General features: G+C 38.1%; 1 protein-coding gene across 5 annotated transcripts in view; it reads right to left on the reverse strand.

The window, feature by feature from the left end:
* GAS2 (growth arrest specific 2) overlaps positions 1–18,268 on the reverse strand; it is a 119,165-nt gene that overhangs the window by 23,012 nt on the left and 77,885 nt on the right. For 3 of the 5 annotated variants that reach the window (XM_007174805.2, XM_057552044.1, XM_007174803.3), the window contains exon 8: positions 14,571–14,624. The exons of 1 other annotated variant lie outside the window; for it this stretch is intronic. In XM_007174805.2, coding sequence (XP_007174867.1) covers positions 14,571–14,624 — 54 coding nt within the window. Of the gene's footprint in view, positions 1–14,570; positions 14,625–16,978; positions 17,100–18,268 lie in introns of all 5 variants that reach the window. One more of the 5 variants, XM_057552045.1, reaches the window with a different exon arrangement.

Raw genomic sequence — 18,268 nt, forward strand, 5'->3', positions numbered from 1 at the left:
TATTTAACATCTGTTTCAAAATAATTAACAAAGTACCAAGCTGTTTTCCAACCCTGAAAAACCTGTCAACGAAAGGAACGCGTAGCAAAATTGCAGTTGTTGAATCTAGGCACTAGGGGGCAGCAGCACATAAGTGCGTGGGTTCATCCCTGAAGAAAAATTTAGTGCTGCATTGTTTAAATTCTCCTGGAACAAAAGAAGTAAACATGCTTTTCCCCAACATTTCTCACCATTGCCTTGTATTTCTTTTATTGGACTTAAAATTATTAAGCTGCTTTTGTTTTCTGAATAAATCTTTTATTCTCGAATATTTGTTTCTCTGTGTAACAAATATGTAGCGTGTATGTGGGTATGTAGACGTACAATTATGCATATTATATGAACATAAATTGCATATATTGTATGTAATTATATAAATTATACATATGCCATTTATAATAATAATGCTGGTGAACAGAATCCAATAATATCTGTCACTCTCTGTTGAGCATTTTATCTCACTTAATACTTTTAACAATCTTATAGGGAAAGTATTACCTTTTTCCTTTTGTAGTTTAATTTCCAAGGATCAGAGGGATCAAACAACTTGGCCAGGGTAACACGGCATAATGAACTACAGAAGTGGGATTCATGTTATACATTTCAGAGAGCCCAAAGTCTGCGAGCATTTTGAGATCAGGGATCTTGTCTTAATTTCTATTCTTCCTCACCAAAGTTAAGTGCTACAAATGTATCAGTTGTAATAACAGCTTGTGCCCATTTCATGGCATTAAGGAAAAATAATTCATATGGGAAAATGAAGGAAATTACTAGGATGCATGTTAAAATGCAGATGACCAGGCTCACCCTGGATTAATTAAATCAGAATTTCTCATGAAGGGTATTTTTCTTAAAGGTCTCCAGGTGATTCTAATACACAGCTATTACTGAGAATCCATAGGGTAGTGACTATGAGAGTCAAATTTTGAGTAGTTTGAGAAGCCTTTTCTCACTTTTTGGTAAGTCCTCAAAGACAGAACTGAAAATGACAAATAGCTGTAGAGAAGGTTATGAAGGTGATGTTTGCCACTGAAGGAGACACAAGTTTGCAGCCCACCAACACTGCTAATGGCCCACTCAATTGTGTTCTATTCCATTTGTGGTCAATTTTGTGACTTCAGTGACAGAGGCAGGAACCTATTCTTGTCTATTTCCATAAACAGCATTTCCATGCAAGGCCAACAACATTCATAGAAGTTCGTGGTAGATACAGTTAGAATCATTTCTGTCCTACATCACTGATTATCTTCTAGGACTTCAGCAAAATGTCCAAGATACATCTCGAGATGTGATTTATCATTAATACTAACTCTAAATTACTATTATTGAACACAGATCCTTGCACATAATGAACAAGTGACAACATTTTGCTGTGTGGGTAAGTGGATAAACGGACTGACAGTGACTTATTAAGTGATGAGATCCCTTGCTGGTCTTATTAGTTAATCTTGAAAACCCCACCACAAGGCTACTTAGTTATCTCTACCAGTACTTCTATCTACCCAATTGCTTAAAAAATACAAGTCGATGTTGACAGCTCAGATAAAGTTCTCCTTTTCCTATTTTTTTAAACTCAACTGATGTAAACGCAGATCTGAATTTAGAAATGAAGGAAGGTCTGAAAAGCTTGTGATTGTTTTAACATAACTATGAGATATAATTAGGAACATTTTAAACTATTCTGAGGTGGCACAAGAAAAGTGGCTTGCCTTTGGGAAGATGAGAGGGTGGGGCTTTTTTTGCTGTTGTTTTGGTTTTCCTTGGGTTTTAACCAAACCTCCCCATGAAAAAACTAAGTCATTCTACAGGACTTTTTCAGGAAGTCTGACTCCTATGTGTTGTACTCATTGTATTCAGAATCCATTCAAATCACTACATATAACTCATAGTCAATATCAGCATGAAAGCAATTCCTGGATGTGCTAACGTGTTGATATCTTCCAGAATTATCATGCCAATTCCCACATAAAAGTAAAACCATCTATGTCAATTGTTTGTCTGTTGCTTTGTTTTGTCATTTATATTCCAATAGGCACATCATTCTGAAGAGTGGTACTCAGGAAGCTAACAACCCTTCCAATGAAGGTGGCATAATATCCAGTACTTTGAACGGCAGAGAGCTCAGAGCAAAAACTCCAAGTGTTGCAATGTAGTAACAAAAGTAAAGGTGGAGACACACTTAGCAGAGTTCCCAAAGAACCTTGTAATCCATACAAAGTGTCAAGGCACAGCTGTGGAGGTGACTGGGGCATTCCCTGATTCCCAAGACATCAGCAAAGTTATTTAATCAGCACAAATACTGTTCTGTTCTGTATGTAATATTGTTCTTAAATATTAAGCAGCTGCCATCTGGCAGCTCTGATACAGTAGGAACGTGTCAGGAGCAAGGAAGAACAGTTTCCAATGAGAATACTATGGCAGAGTGAATCAGAGAGACTAAGTGAGTGTGTGAGAGAGGACACACTACCCGCCCACCCAGGATTAGTAGAAAAAGAGGGGGTGGGAGGGCACTAGATGCTTTATGCCCCTGACCTTCTTTGTCCACCCAGCCTGCAGGGATGTACTTTCTGAGTGTGTGGGTTGTTTGGCTTTTTTTTTTTCCATCAGCAAGGATGTTGTGCAGTGTGAGTCTGTGATACACAGAGTAGGTTGGGTTTAGATGATAAAACAGCCACAACTCTCGCAGGCCAAACAAGCTGTCTTTGTCATTCAGAATTCTGAAGATGAAGCATTTAGAGTGTGACAGAAGAACTTTAGAGTTCTATCCCCCCCGCCCTTTTTGTTCTCCAAGAGTAAGGATGTCCTTGCAATTTAACCACAGGCTTTTGCCTGTCTCAGGTTTACTGGAGCCTTCTGTGGCCAGGCCAGAAGATGAAATATGGTCTGCAAATGACTCTAACCCATGATCTCAGACCTCACAGTTACAGGCAACAACCAGTTGAGAAAGAGTGTCAAGAGAGATGTCTCAGAAGTGAAGGTTAAATGCCCTTACAGGAGAGTGGAGATCGAAGGTAGGCAGAGGACCTAGACCCCTTCTGAGAACACGTGTGCAGGACGGGGTCTGATTCCCAGGCATAGTGGGGGAAGGATAGAGCCCACTTCAAGTGCGCCCAGAGAGGATGGCCAGGAAGGTGAAGAGCCTAGGAAACCTCGGTTGTGAGAAGGGCTGAGTGGACCCTTTAGAGTGATCAGCCGCCACTTACAGTTAAAGCAATTTCTACTATATGCCAGGCTCTTGATATGCAACAGATCCAGAAGGCACATATTTCTATATCCATTTTGTAGATCAGGAAACTTAGGCTCACTGAAGAATTGCAAGAAATCACTGTCCTCGTAAGGCAGAGCTGGGGAGGGGAAGTCTTGGTTGGGTGGTGAGGAGTATAAACAATCTAAGCTACAAAGTACCTTACAGATCAGCATCCAATACTTTCCTTTTCACAGATGGTGACCAGGAGCCCTTTAACAACACCATGACTTGCTCAAGCTGGCTTTGCCCACATCAGCTGAGTCTTATCTTTTTTGGGTCTTCAAACAGTGCTACCCAATAGGTTCTCAACTAAGGAAGTGATTTACTTTATTTTTCTTTGAAACCCCCATGTTTTGATGGAATGAGATAACTTTGAGGATGATGATGATGGTGATGATAAGCATCCTTTAATTAAGTGACTACTATGTGCCCGTTGCTGGGCTAGCTTTCCTCTCTAGCTCCCACAATGACTCTGTCATAGATATCACTAATCCCCTTTGTATAGTTGAGAAAATTCATTCTCACAGTAGTTGCATGACTCGCTGAAAGTGACCAAACAGTATCAGGTCTCCATCTTATATTTTATTCTAAAATCTGCATTCTTTTTACATATCATGCTGAGAGAATTTGTCTGCAAAAATTATTCATTAAGAAATAACTTAGTCCCCATTTTAACTAATCAAAAACAAACAAAAATGCTACATAGAACATCCATTGATTAGTATAAAGAAATGATTATTATACTGATTTGACCTAAAGCCTAATGTTTTGGTGAGCTCATGCACCCTTGCCTTTGGTGAAGGTACAAGTTCCATTTTGCTTTTTGAGATACTAAAATTAGCCTATGAACCCCCATTTCTGTAAGTACAAGACACAGGGAATCTAGATATCTCAAGTTGAGAACTACTTTGTTACAAAATATTAAAAATAATTCCTGCTGATTTTACACTTTTGGACTTTGTATTACACTGAATTAAATTATAAACCTCAAGGAGTTTACTCACACATTTTTGGCTAAAAGCACAGACCAGCAATTGTGATTTGATTTCCATTAAGGTTACCAATGAAAATCTATGAGTTGCTAAAGGGTTACAAATCTCTTCCTGTAGCAACAAAAGCACTATAAATCCGCAAGAGCTTTTCCCTCTGAGGGAGAAAAAGTACAAAAGAGAAATGATAGATGGGGCTTGCTAGAAATTTTAATTAAAGGTGTGAGTGAAAAATTCTGAATCAGGCCAGTGGCAGCTGCACTCAGACATGACCTGCTACAACAGCAGAGGTAGGAACACGTGTCGGGAAATAGATATCCTGTGAGAACAGCCATAATACCCTTGAATTTCATTTCATATGGCTCTCCATAAAGTCTAGCTCTGAAAGGCCTTGTGCGAGACCTCCCTAGCTCAGAGAATAAGTCAGAATACAAAGAAATCGGCTCTTGGTTGCTTAGTGAAACCAGAGTGTAGACCACAGCATGTCTTTAGTGTGTGTGTGTGTGCTGTCCCTTGTTTGTCAAAGGACAGTATGCCCTGCCACCGTGCACTGCTTGCTGCAGTAATTAAGTAATTAAAAGCCCTGGCCATGGAAGATTCCATATGAAACTTCTTTAAGAACTAGGATTAAAGAATATCGGCTACCCATATAAATATTGTAATGTTCTCCTCTTCAATTGCAGGCTTTAGCAACAAGGCATTTAGGAGATGCATCTTTCTTTATCCATACTTCCACATGTTCACTCACCAGGTTTTGACATGCTTTGGGGGACAGGAAGAAGAAATTGAACTTAATATCACATGAACATAGTTCCATCTCGACTCCATCACTTATAAATTGTCCGACTCTGGTCTGTTAATTTCTCAGGTTCTCATCTATAAATCTCACTAGCCTTGGAGGCTGTTTGTTATAAGGTCAAATGCCCTTAATTCAAAGTGCTTGGTAAATAGTCAAGCATTAAATAAATATAAGATGCTGCGACTATTTTTTCCTTTTGTGATTTCTAAATCACACTTACTCTCCTTTACCATACTTATTGAAAGTTAAAGACTTCTAAGGCTGATTGAATTTAATTTTGACTTTAAGTTAGAATCAGACTGCTTACAAGTCAATACATTTCATGAGAAAAGCATGCTATTCCTTATTACAACCATCCTCATTGTTAGTCTCCTGTATGGATTCCCCCAAAATAACAAAGCAAAAACAAAAACCACTACTCGAAAGAACAGATCACTTTAGTATCAGTAATAAGTAACTCTTATGCCTTTAATTTTTGTTACAAATTGTAGAATCAAAGCCTTAAATCCAAGGGCACAGGATGATCTGCTAAGTGGTCATTCAGATATGCCTGATCTCTGTGATGTGTACCCTGACCTCCTGGGAAAGACATGGTGAATCCCTAGACCCTCGTATTTTCCTCCAGAGCAGTAGAAATCTTAGTTGGGCACACAGCTGACTAGAATAAAGGCTACTTTCCTAGTCTCCCATGCAGGTAGATACGGCCACATATCTAAGTTATAGCCAACGAGATGTAAGCAGAACAATCAAGTGAATTAGGAACTTTCCTTAAGTGTCCCTTCTTCATCCTTCCCTCCATGTTTCTGCCTGGGACACAGAGCCACCCTGGACCATGTGTCTGAGACCCACCACTAGCGATGGCAGAGTGTTGAGCTGGAGCAACCGAGTCTCTGAGAACTTTGAGGAGCAGAGTCATCAAACCAGCGCTGGACTTTCATGATGGAGAAATAAACATCTATATTCTTTAAGTCACTGATGTTTTGCTTGTTTCTGTCACTCACAGCCAACTTATGATGTTACTTTTCCACAGCTTTGTTTCCAGAGTCCCTCAACTTTCAAAAAGCCTGCGTTATGCCTTAATATTTGTTTATTTTAGTGCCATACATTTGACAAATATTTATTAGGCAACTTTCATATGCAAGACCAAGTACTGGAGAGTACGCTGTACTGAGAGAATCAGTGAGCAATCCCAACACAAGTCACACCTCTAAGATCCTTAATAGTGAAAGAAGAAGAAGTTATAGGGCGCTTAGGATCAGTACCTCTTAACAGAGAAACCTAATCTATCAGGGGTCCAATGTGAGGAAGGAAGGTTTGTTGGAGGATGAAACATTAAGAGTGACAACTAAAAAATGAGATGTTAGGCAATGGGCAGTGAGTGGAGGTGCATTCCAGGAAAAGGAACAGTATTTCCAGAGGCCTTTGAGCAGGAAACAACATAGTGTGTTGAAAGAGGAGAAGTCAATATAGTTAGAGCAGAACAAGGGAGACACCAGATTAAGTGTAGAGGGAGTCAGGATCTAAAACTTCTCACTCTATTCCTTTTTGTCTCTCCATCACCTTCTAAACTATGAGAATGGACCGAACCATGAAAAAAAAAGACTACAGTTCATAAAGAACAAAATTCTAGGGCCTGTTTTTCAGAATTTTCTTGTGGGTGAGGAGATGATAGAATTTAAACCCACACCAATCAAAGTATTTCCTGATTCGAGTGTTTGATTTTTCTCCCCAAAAGGAAAAACACTGAAGTAAGCAAAGATAACACTTAATGGGATCATTGTTTTGCCCTAGTTTATATAAGAATGAACAGACCAAACTAAAATATGCAAGTCATCCCTCTCAACAGAACACTGTTTGTTTCCCTGTTTCCAGTCCTTCTCATTTGCAAAAATAAATAAATAAGTGGAACTCTCTTCTTTGACAGAAGCTGGCTTCTCAGAATTTTTTGTTTCCTACGTAAGAAAATATTAATGCATTTCACTGAACCAAGGTGCGCATACATCCTTTTCTCCATGGTACTGAGAAGAGTTGGGGAAAGCCTATTAAAAGGATTAAAATGATCCAGGGAGCACACCAGAGGGCAGGTATCCCTTTTAAATCTGCTGTAATGTCCACCCACAGACTAACAGCCAACCACTACCATTGTAGATAGCGCTCCTAGAGTGGCCCCATTTTCCCAGAATTGTTCAAATATAAGGTAAAAAATTTGCTACCCTGCTTCTCAACTAAGCCAAGCTTTGCTCTTGTTCCTCCTGTCACCTCTAAACTGTTTTCCCTGAATTTCTCAAGCCTGGCTCCTTCTCAACATCTAAGTCTCACTTCCGATATCACCTCCTAGGAGAGGCCATCCCTTAGAGCTTTTCCTAAAATAACCCCTCCTGCTTTATGTTACATCACATGTTTCCTTCTAACATTTACCAAACCCCAAATTGCCTTGTTATATGTGCTTACTTAAAATGTATCTGTCTCTTCTAGAAAGTATACTCCTTAAAGGCAGTGACCTTGCCTTACTCACTACTTTATTTTCAGGAGCTAGAAAAGAATTTGTAGAGTATCTGGTGAATGAGTGAAACAATGGTCAGTCCTTTAAAATGAATATTATCATAATTCTCATTACAGATAACTCACAAAGATTTTAAATAGCTTGATCAAGGTTATACAGCAAGTTGATGGCAGAATCACTTGACCTCAGGGACTCTTTTAAGCTATCAATGTTTCTTCTCTTAAATTTTTTGGTAAAAAATAATGTATCTTAAGAAAATCTTCATTTTCAAAATTCTAGTCTCTTCTTTGCCTTTTCCCTCTATTCTATTAATATCCAATCAAATCTACTTTCAAACTACTATTTACATTGTCCATCCTTTTTCTTTCTACTCTCTCTGCCACCATTTTAATTAATAGTCACATCCTATGAACAATTGGAACAGCCTCCTAATTATTTGCATTGCCTTTAGTTTCTTCCTGCTCCAGTCTATAATTCTATATATGACTCTCCCAAATTAATTGCCTTAAACTTCAATTTTATCATGCTATTGATCAGCATCTCCAGTTGTTGTCTGTTGCCATCAGGTTAAAATGTAAATTTTTTGGCTTACATTCAAGGCCCTTCACAGCTGCCCCCAAGCTACCTTTCTCACATTATCCTCTCCTTAAACTCTCTACATGATCTCCAGCTAAACTGGCCCACTCACTATTCAAACATCTCTTGAGTTCTTCCTATTCTTCAACCACACTTACCCTATTATTCTCCAAAAAATGCCTTGCCACATTCAAATTACATTTATTTCTCAAGACACTGGAGAATTTCTACCTTCTCTTGGAAAGTTTTCCAGATAACTCCAATGTACATGGATCCCCCTGTCTCTAAATTCATCAGTACCTAGAACAGTGCCCAGCTCATTGTAGGTATGCAGCAAATTTTTGTCCAGTGAATTACTGAATCTGTGGTTGAAATCATGCTCTGTCTTATGGCAGCTTTTATTTTGTCTTCTTTTATTTTATCTGTATGATTAAACCTCGGGTCCCTTTCCAACTGGGTCTTTGAGATATGAGGCCATGATTCCTATTCATCTCCTTACACACAAGAAGTAATGCCTCTTGTCTAACAGATTACTCCACATGCTTTAACCAAGTGAGCCAAATGTCACATTGTGTTACCGATAAATGTACACTCTCTGATTTGTTTTATGGCTCAGGATTTAACAGCTACTACACATAAAACAACTGACCCTACAGATCTTATCAGAGAGACGCTTGATATTCAAAGTATACCTCTCCTTTTTCTTCAGTGAGTATCTTACCATCTTTGATACATTATGAAAGCAAATTGTCAATCTGAGCCATTTCTTGTTGGAATTCTAGCTGCATTCTTTTTTTAACTTTTCTGATCCTCATGAAATGATAACCCACAGTTACGGTGTGCCAACAATGTAAGGACACCAAAATAGGTACCCAGGATAGAAACTAGTATAAAACAGGGTCCATACACTTCTGGGCAGCACACACAAAAGGCAGCATATACAAAAGACATACTGACCAATATCACTTCTTCTCAATACTATGTGAGTATCGTCAGTTAATAAATGTCATGGAAATTCAAAGGAAGTATGAATTAATGAAGGCTGGGGCATTACAGGAAGATACCTGAAACTCTCTTCAACAACAGTGCAGTTATTTTTGAGTCCATGTACATGTCAGCCTGCTCTATATGGTCTCTACCTCCTATAAATATGTAATCTGCAATTTAACTTTAATACCTTCATGTATGTTTTTAAGAGAAAGAAAAGTAGATGATATTGACAACTTGCTCTTTAATCACTTGGACATTGATTTAACGTAATCACAAAGAAGTCTTCCATCCACTGTAGCCAAAGCAGCTACACCCAATATCTCTCTTCCACATTATCCTATTCTGTTCCATTTCTTACTAGTACATGAGAACAGCTAATTTATTTATTGACCTATGTCAGGGGTCACCAAAATATAGCCCATAAAACAAATATGACCCTCATTCTACTTTTATAAATAAAACTTTATTGGAACATAGTCATGCTTACTCATTACATATTGCCTAAGGCTGCACTTGTGCTAACACAACAGGGTTGAGTAGTTGTGACAGAAACCATATGGCCCACAAAGCCTAAAATATTTATATCTGGCTTTTTTCTATCTTACCCTTGGCCTATGAATTTCTTGTCTGTCTCCTCACTCTCAGAACTTGAAAAGAGTCTTTTTTGTTTACTGCTTTGACCATGACATTTGTACCTGGGACATAATAGATGCTTCATTCCTGTTGCTGACCACTCTTGGGGACTTAACAGGAGGAGTGTAAATTGTGTTAACATGGACCCAAAGCTCTGAACTCAGCTGCACATCTGGAATCACTGCTTTCTGGGTATGTATGTAATGAACTCATGTAAAGAAATTTGTAACTGGCCAAAGAATACTCTGGGGAGGATTCTTGGCCCAAGAAACAGTTTTATAGAAAATGTCTTGGCCTCACTGATGGGCTTACTGGGAGCAGAGCACTGTATTTTTTATAGCCCTGCTATGCTAAACAAAACATGTGCTAAATCACCAGGCAGGCCTGGAGCTGAGAATCTGGGTAACATTTGGAGAATAAGAGTTTAGGGTAACACATTTCTAAAAACTTGTTGATAGGAGCACCAGCCTGTGCCTTTTAATTAATTTATTTGACCCTTGTCAATTGATATCACCCAGAGGTTTTAAGAAACACACGCACACACACACACACACAAACAGTTGTAAAATATAAAAACACCACTTCCCATCATTCTCTTCTAGTTTCTAGGAGTAACTTACAATTTTATTCTACGTAACATTCTCACCAAAGAAACTCCTTATTAACAAGTGGAAACTCTGACCTATTGAAACCCAGCCAATTCCTCTATGCCAGGCAGATGTGTCAGAACAAGCCAACACCAACATGTCGATTTTTCGATATTCTGTTTAAGGGACAAAGATGAACGTAACAGTGTCTCAACATTAAATAACCTATACACCAGGATAGAGAGCCTTGCCCAGTAGATCATAATATGTATTATATCTGGAAGTTTTATCAGATAGGTCTCCAGGTTGAACTGCCCCTGTCATGACCCATACACTCTTCAAGGCAATATGGGTGGATGGTATTCCTCCAATTTTACATCATTTCAATCCATTCTCCACACTATAGCCTTAGCAATTTAAAATGTAGTCTACTCACATCTCTCCCCTTCAAAAAATTCTTATCTCCACACTGCCTTCAGGAGCTAAAGCTCTCATAATACAGGTGGTTCACGAGTTGGCTCTGCGTCTGCCTGCCTATCTCCCCTTTGCTACAAGCCTCTCTTCACCCCCTCCCTCCCTCGCCCTCTGCTCTGAAGGCTGCACTTCTGAGAGTTTTGATAATGTCTCATTCTATCTCTGGCTCCCATTCCTCCCTTTCTATCTTTTTCCCTATCCTTTTTTCTCTGGCGCTTCTGAGCCTTTGTGCATGCTGTTTCCTTTCTGATTCTGATTGAAACACTCTCGTTTCTACTCTTTTTTGGCTAACCTAGACTTATTATTTGAGTCTCATTTCAGACTATTCTTTCTCCTGATAGCTCTTTCTGATTCCTGAAGTCCACATTAATAGAAAAACCCTATGATAGGTAATGCTTTATTTGGAATTCCACCCCCAAATCTAACCCCCAAAAATGTTTTACCTGAAAGATTAATGAAAGGTAGAGCTCTAACTTAACTGTGATGTCTCCCCCAACATGATCTAAATTCTTCAAATCAATGTACTAAGTACAGCTTTAAGTACTCTCCCAGCTCTCCCAAGCAATTTAACTATGCATCTCTTGGATAAATCTTTAAATGCTTTGCTATTAAAAAACAAAACAAAACCACAGGAATTATTCTATTAAAATATGGAAAAAGTGCTCTGTTTAAAATGACACACTAAATGTATTCTAATCAAGGACATAAGACTTGTTTTGAAAGCCCTTCACTTTAAGGAAATCAAAGACAGAACATGGATGAAGGCAAGCCACTTGTAATAAAAAGTTCCAATGCCTAGTAATGTGAGAAAACACCTGTTATTCTGGAGACAAACTTGTAACAGAGTAAATAGGCTTGCAGATAACAATAGGAAGTTGCATGTAAATAAAAAAAATGGAGTGTTGATGTTTTTAACTGGACATGTCTGGGCAGCAAACCCCGGGTGGAGGCATTTTAAGTACATCAACAGCTCCCGCACTAGCCTCTGGTTATGTGGACATTGCTGTAATCTAAGTGGTTAAAATGATGCTTGCCACCTTTTTTATAACCTTCTGTGGGTAGAGGGTCAAAAAGTGGTATCTTGGGAGTGAAGAAAATTGATCTCAGAAGTGCCAACAACAGTAGGCAGAAGAGGTAATCTTGCTTCAGAGAGAACCAAACAAGTCCCAAAGCAGGCACCCAACTCTAGGCCTATACAGACCTGGCCAGATCCGAAGCTGGTGTAGATTTCAGAAACGAAGGTTGAGGTGTGGCATGGGGTATAAGGAGCAAAGATGACGAGAGCATAAGTCCCACCTGTGGAAAGGGGTTTGAATGAGGCAGGGAGAACTGAAAACTGGGAACAGAACTGGGTGATGAGACTCGGGAATGAAGATAGTTTGGCAAGCCTCCATGGCAAAAGTTGGAGGGGCCACAGGGCTGAGATCCCTGCAGGGAACAGTGTGAGAGCACAGTGGAACAGCAGGCAGCAGACTGCAGCCCCAGGAGGAGGAAGGACTAGGGGCTTGGCCTCAGCTGGCCTCTAGCTATTTCAGCCTGCAGGTCCAACGTACGGCAAAGCTTTCTAAACTGTGCTCGTCACAGCCTAGGAAGCTCTTACTGTTCTTCCAGAACCTCCTGCGTTCACGGGTGAAAGGAGAGGTAACTCCCAAGAGGGGCTGTACCCACCCAATGATAAAGCTCAGCTCCAAACTCTTGCTTTGGGCATTATAGGGTCTCTGAGAAATGCCTCCAGGAAGCAAGTCTTGAGCTTGATTTTAGTGCATTTCACTTCAATTAAGACAATGTCCCTGTTGTCATTCTATGTCTGTATTTGAAAGAAAAACAAGAGACCAGAATGGGGATCCCACCCCCAAAACTTAGCAAAGTATGCTCTCTTCGTCTACTCATCTTCTTAGGGGAAAGAGGGAAGGTAAAGAAAAGGAGAGAAGAGAATTCTGCACTGTTTTTAGCCTTCCCAAAGGGACGTTAACTGCCCGCCAAAGAACTAGCCTGCCAGCTCCATTGCAAACCTCCCCTATAAAATCCACGACGTCTACTGAAATCATACCAACTTCAAATATGTTCTATAGAGATTCACCCTAAAATGTGAAGCACTGTGATGAGGGTTATCAGATAACTACATTCCTGACTTTCTAGTTCAATACTCATGCCCTTTTAAAAGACATTTATGAAAAATTTTTTTAAAAAGAGAAAAGCAAAGAGAGGTGTGGCAATTTTAAGTCGTGAAAAGAACACAGACATTCATGTTCTTTGAACAAAGAAAACCTGTCAGGCAACATCTTCCTCTTTAACCAAGTGACAGCTGAAAAGTCAAAAGGGAAACTTCACACCCAGCTAGGAAGAGTGGTTCAGTCAATTTCGGTGATAGATGGGGGTCAAGGCTGTCACAGTCAGATCAGAGCAATGGATTTAGGTTTCACATTCATTTAGCAGTAAGTTGCTTCACAAGTCATTATGCAACGACTTTCAACAGGTCCAAGGAAAGTTCTGTGTGGTGTTTTTCTGCCACCCGACACAGTCATGTGCTCTGATGTTCTATAACATTTTCAGGTTCATTGAGGAGATTTTAGAAGTGGTTCTAAGGGAACTCATCTCCTTCTCCTGCTTGTCAATTATTAATGTGGATAACCGGTTAAGTTATACTTCATTGTCAGAATTATCAGTAGTGTGTGACCAATTATTTATATAATTAAGCATGATCTTTATAAAGAAACACAGCTTACAGAGGAACTATATCCTTGAGATTTCTAAAAGTTTTTTGCACATGTCTCACACTCGTGCATTTGGTGAATGAGTGCAGAAATAAATTACGGATAAGTAGATGCATTCAACAACACTTTTTCTGAAATCTAAACTAGTTATCATAAAGTAGTTTCAAGATATATTCATCCTGTTTAAAGAAGAATTGACAAGATGGATCTTTTCTAACAGTTATTTGTTTATGTGAAATAGACAAGACTTACTCAAGTAAGCTATTCTTTCTAGATCATAATTATTAATACTTAAAAACTAAAAATGAGCTAATATTTCTGTCTACACTGGAAACCTCAGGGCCTCAAATTCGAGTCCTATCCCATTCCTATCCCCTGTAACTTTTCTTATACTAAAGTAATAAATCACACGTGTTACTTAAAGCACTACTGATATATCTGGAGGTTAGATATGGTGTCAGGAGCAGAAATTTGGCAAAGGTCCATGGGGTTCCATGTGTTAAACCGCACAGGGCAATTTGTGCTATGGGAGTAGAATGAATTATAATTTCAGCATTAAATATTCTGAAATTATATGGTATTTCATTTTTATTCCACAAGTGTATTATTTTAAATATTTTAAAGCAAAGGCTAAAATGATATTGCATACAGAAGCTAAACCCAGGTTTATACTTTCAAATAATAAGGAACAATGAAGGAATACACTGGAGTATGGGAATTACACTAAGAAAAGACAAAAATTACTAGGTTACCTCCTGCCACCTATCCACAATAAGCTCCAGATTGCCATTTTTACAAACTGCTACGGGAACACCAAAGGAGAAGCAGCATTTTAATACCTCACCAAAAAAAAAAAAAAAAAAAAAAAGGAATAAAAAACTGGTAAAAGATTCACTTTTGGATGCCCAACTTCCCTCATTTGATGGGAGGCCAAGGCTCCACAGTGAAAGCAAAGTGGAGAGGTTTTCCCCTAAGTTTTTAAATTACTAAATCATTACTTAAATTATCTAAGTAATTACCTTAAACGTCTGCTTTGCTTTGGCTGTGGAGATATAGTCACAACCATGAAGACCCTACTGAAACAAGAAGATATGAAGTTCATAAAATGTTCTCCGTCTCCATGGCAGAAAGGAACACGAACGTTACCTGAAAATGCAAACTGTGATCTTTTGTGATGAGATTAAAGAAAACCCTTACTTTCAAGTTATAATGACTATTCCTATATTTCTTCATATCCTATAGTCAAGGGAAATTTTATTGCCTAATTATCTACATTAAGTGATAACTAAAGCATACATAGTCTGAGAATTGTAGACTGTGTTAGTCATTCACATTTTAAAACACAAATGTTTAGAACTATCCATTTTCTGGGGTCCTTTGGTCTCTTGTTCCTTTCTGAGTTCTTACTATAACAATAAGAGATCCATGTAAGGAAATAATTTTTCCCCAAAAATAGACATCAAGTCTGTGTCTCGATTCCACAAGTGAAATATACCAGGCTCTAGAGAATGTTTCATGAAACTGTAGAGAAAATTGTTAAGTAAATGAAGTGTTTATTTTCTGTATGAAACTTCCTGTTTTAGGGGAATATCCTGCCATCTTGATCTTACTTCCCCACTTACTTGGCCTATTGCTTTTATTCAAGACCTTACCATTGTATTTCCACTCAGAAAATTGTGACACGTGGGTACACTACCACTTCCTTCTGTTGTAATTAAAAAGGTATTTATGAAGTGTTCTAATCTCACGATGGTCACATACTCACAGCGAGATGCCTAGTTTATCTGAAAGGTCATTGGTTGAAAGTCCTTCAGTCAGAATTGAGGGACATGTCCCAGATTCTCAGCTTAAGCGTCAGGGTTCCAAAGTAAAGTTATCCTTGGGAAACATTCATTTCCCTTCCCATGATTAGATAGTATTATGGCTGTAACTTATTATTCAAGGCTATCTTCCATTTTATCCTTAGAATATTTCATCTTTACCTTTCCTCTAGCTGATATATATAATTGTGTTATCCACCAGATCTATGGACGCTGTACGTGAAGAAAGACCTTACGCAATCCTTGGTGCCAAGATGTCAGTTTAAAAACCCAGGCTTCTTTGGAATTCTTTCAGTGCTCATTGGAGGATTTCTTTTTGTTATAAGATGTTGAGTAAATACAGGAGATAGATGAGCTATCCAAGGTCGGATATGAGATACACTCCTCTCTTGGCTTCTGAGAACATTTTGGCTCCTCGTCATGTTGGTTGCAGATTGTTAGGGAACTTAGAAGAAGGTAGAAAGACATTTTGTAAACATCACCATGGGAGAGGGATTTTTTGACATGTACATTTTGGTCCAAAGTGCCTCTCTGTGCAAGGCTGAAGCCTACCTTAGCCTTAGGTAGACAGGCTCATAAAACTCCTAAGGTTCTGTGTGCCATATGACTTTCCATAACTTTTCTATTAGCCCAGGACTTCCAAAGACCATGATTATCTACAGAGGAGTCCTAGACCGGGTCACATTATCATGGCGAACACACTGGTGGATGATGACAAATTAATGTGTGACTATTTGTCTGGGTGTTGCAGTTTGGGAATGGGATCCTTGGAGATGTTATGCCTAATGCCAAAGTTAGAAGAGAATTTGAAATCCCAGGTCTGCCCTTTACCTGCCTTCAAATGAGGCCCCAGAGAGACTATCCAAGCATCTCTGCCCCACATGTTCTATGAGACTGGATTTCAAGAAAAATACGACAAGTGACCATGTTTAGAGTAAAAGTTAAAGACTGTTAACTAAGGTGTCAGTTTCTGTGAAAATGAACCAAAAAAATTATAGAGTTAGTTTAAAAAAAAAGAGAGAATGAGAAAGCCCTTTACATGGTGATAGCTCAAATAATTACAATTTTTCCATGGAGTTTAGAGTGCCCTAAAATGTAGCTGTATTACAAGCTAGGTTATAAAACCTCTGGACTAGAGAGAAGGCATTTCTCCATAATAGCCAAGAGCTTTGGAAGAACAAGTTGTGAGTACAGTGCAGGAGAATTAGAAGTTGGCAAGAGAAGCCAGTATGTAAAAGGAAATGAATATAAGAGAAAGCTACAGCTAGGAGAAGAGTCATATAAGATAGTGATTTCTTGCTGATGTTCTTTTTAGAGAAACAGGGCAAATATCTCTAAATAACTCACTGTGATTTAAAATTTTTTTGGTAACATCAGGATTTTCATTATAGTAAAGCAAATTGAGTATATATCCTATTGAGTACATATCCTAAGGCCAATATTAAACCCAAATTCTTATACCTTGTTCCTCCCAAAATCTACACAAAGATTTCCTCAAGATCTTGGTATGCTTCTAACAGGATGGCAGGAAATGGCAGAATATATCCTAAACAACATACAACCAAGTTTCAAATGAAAATGTTAATACTAATAAAAGCGGAACACACCATTCCAGTGAATGAAAAGTTGACGTGAATCAGTAAGATTCCTGAAATAAAAGTCTTGGCAGTTAGGTGATGAAGGCACCTGCTGGGTCCAGAACCAAGATTCCATGTTTTTACTGAGGAACTGAAATTCAAAATGTCAAGTATTAGAAGAGAAAGAGAAGGCAAGGTCTAACATGACCAAGTCTGCAGAAATTTAACTCATTGATTTTATGAAAAAGATACCACTAAATAAATGAGCTCTAATTTATTATAGTCAATGTTGTAATGACAAAATTGCTACCATGCTTGACTACATTCGGTACAAACTCAAGATGGCCACAGTTGCAAAGTATGTTTCTTAATGAATCTGGCTGCATCTTGTTTATGCAACTTGAGCCCTAGGAAGGATTACGTACAATTTATAATGACAGACATTTCACAGGTTTGTTCTCTGGCTGCTAGAAGACTCATCAATAATTCAAGAACACAACACCCTTTGTGTATAATTGTTCCATTTCTTTCCCTTTTGCAAAAAATCATTAAAAAATCATTCACATTTATACCAGCATAGAACATGTAAACCAAGAAATGTTCTTGTTGGGAAGACTACAAAAGGAAGAAATAAAAATCTTATAAACTTTATAATTTCATATTATTATGTAACACAAGGCAAATGATTCTTAAATCAAAACCATAAGGAACAACAAAGGGTTTTCATTTATGCTAAAATTTTAAAAAAATTAAAATTTTAAAGGGAAATTTTATTGTGTGACATTTTAAGTATATGGAATTTAGTATATAAAAATTATAATATGATTTAATCCTGGATCAACCACTTACTAGCTGGATTACCTTGGGAAAGTTGTTAAATCTCTATTATCTGCAGTTTCCTCATCAATAAGATATGTAGATTAACAATCACACTGATTTTTTCAAAGAGTAGTGATAAAAAAAATGACATAATGTATCAGTAGGTGTACTTTACAAACCATATAAAAGTAAGAAATACTCTAGCCTCCATCAAGTAACATGATAAGGAAAAAATGTTATTTAAAAATAACTCAAAACTTATTTTTAGGGAACTTTCTTCAAAAGCATTAACTGCCATGCCAAAAATTTTCAGTTCATACTTTGTCATAAGTCTAATTTAGACCCTTTAATAAAAATATTAAAAGGTACAAAAGGCAATTTCACCTCCCTACTCCACCATAGTATGTTCAGAAAATCCTTTCATATATAATCAAATTAAGGGGATTTAATCTTAATAACATAAAAGCAAACTGGAAATGGAAATATATAATTGCAGTAAAT

This window comes from Balaenoptera acutorostrata, chromosome 9 (assembly GCF_949987535.1).
Source record: "Balaenoptera acutorostrata chromosome 9, mBalAcu1.1, whole genome shotgun sequence".
Lineage (NCBI taxonomy): Eukaryota > Metazoa > Chordata > Mammalia > Artiodactyla > Balaenopteridae > Balaenoptera > Balaenoptera acutorostrata.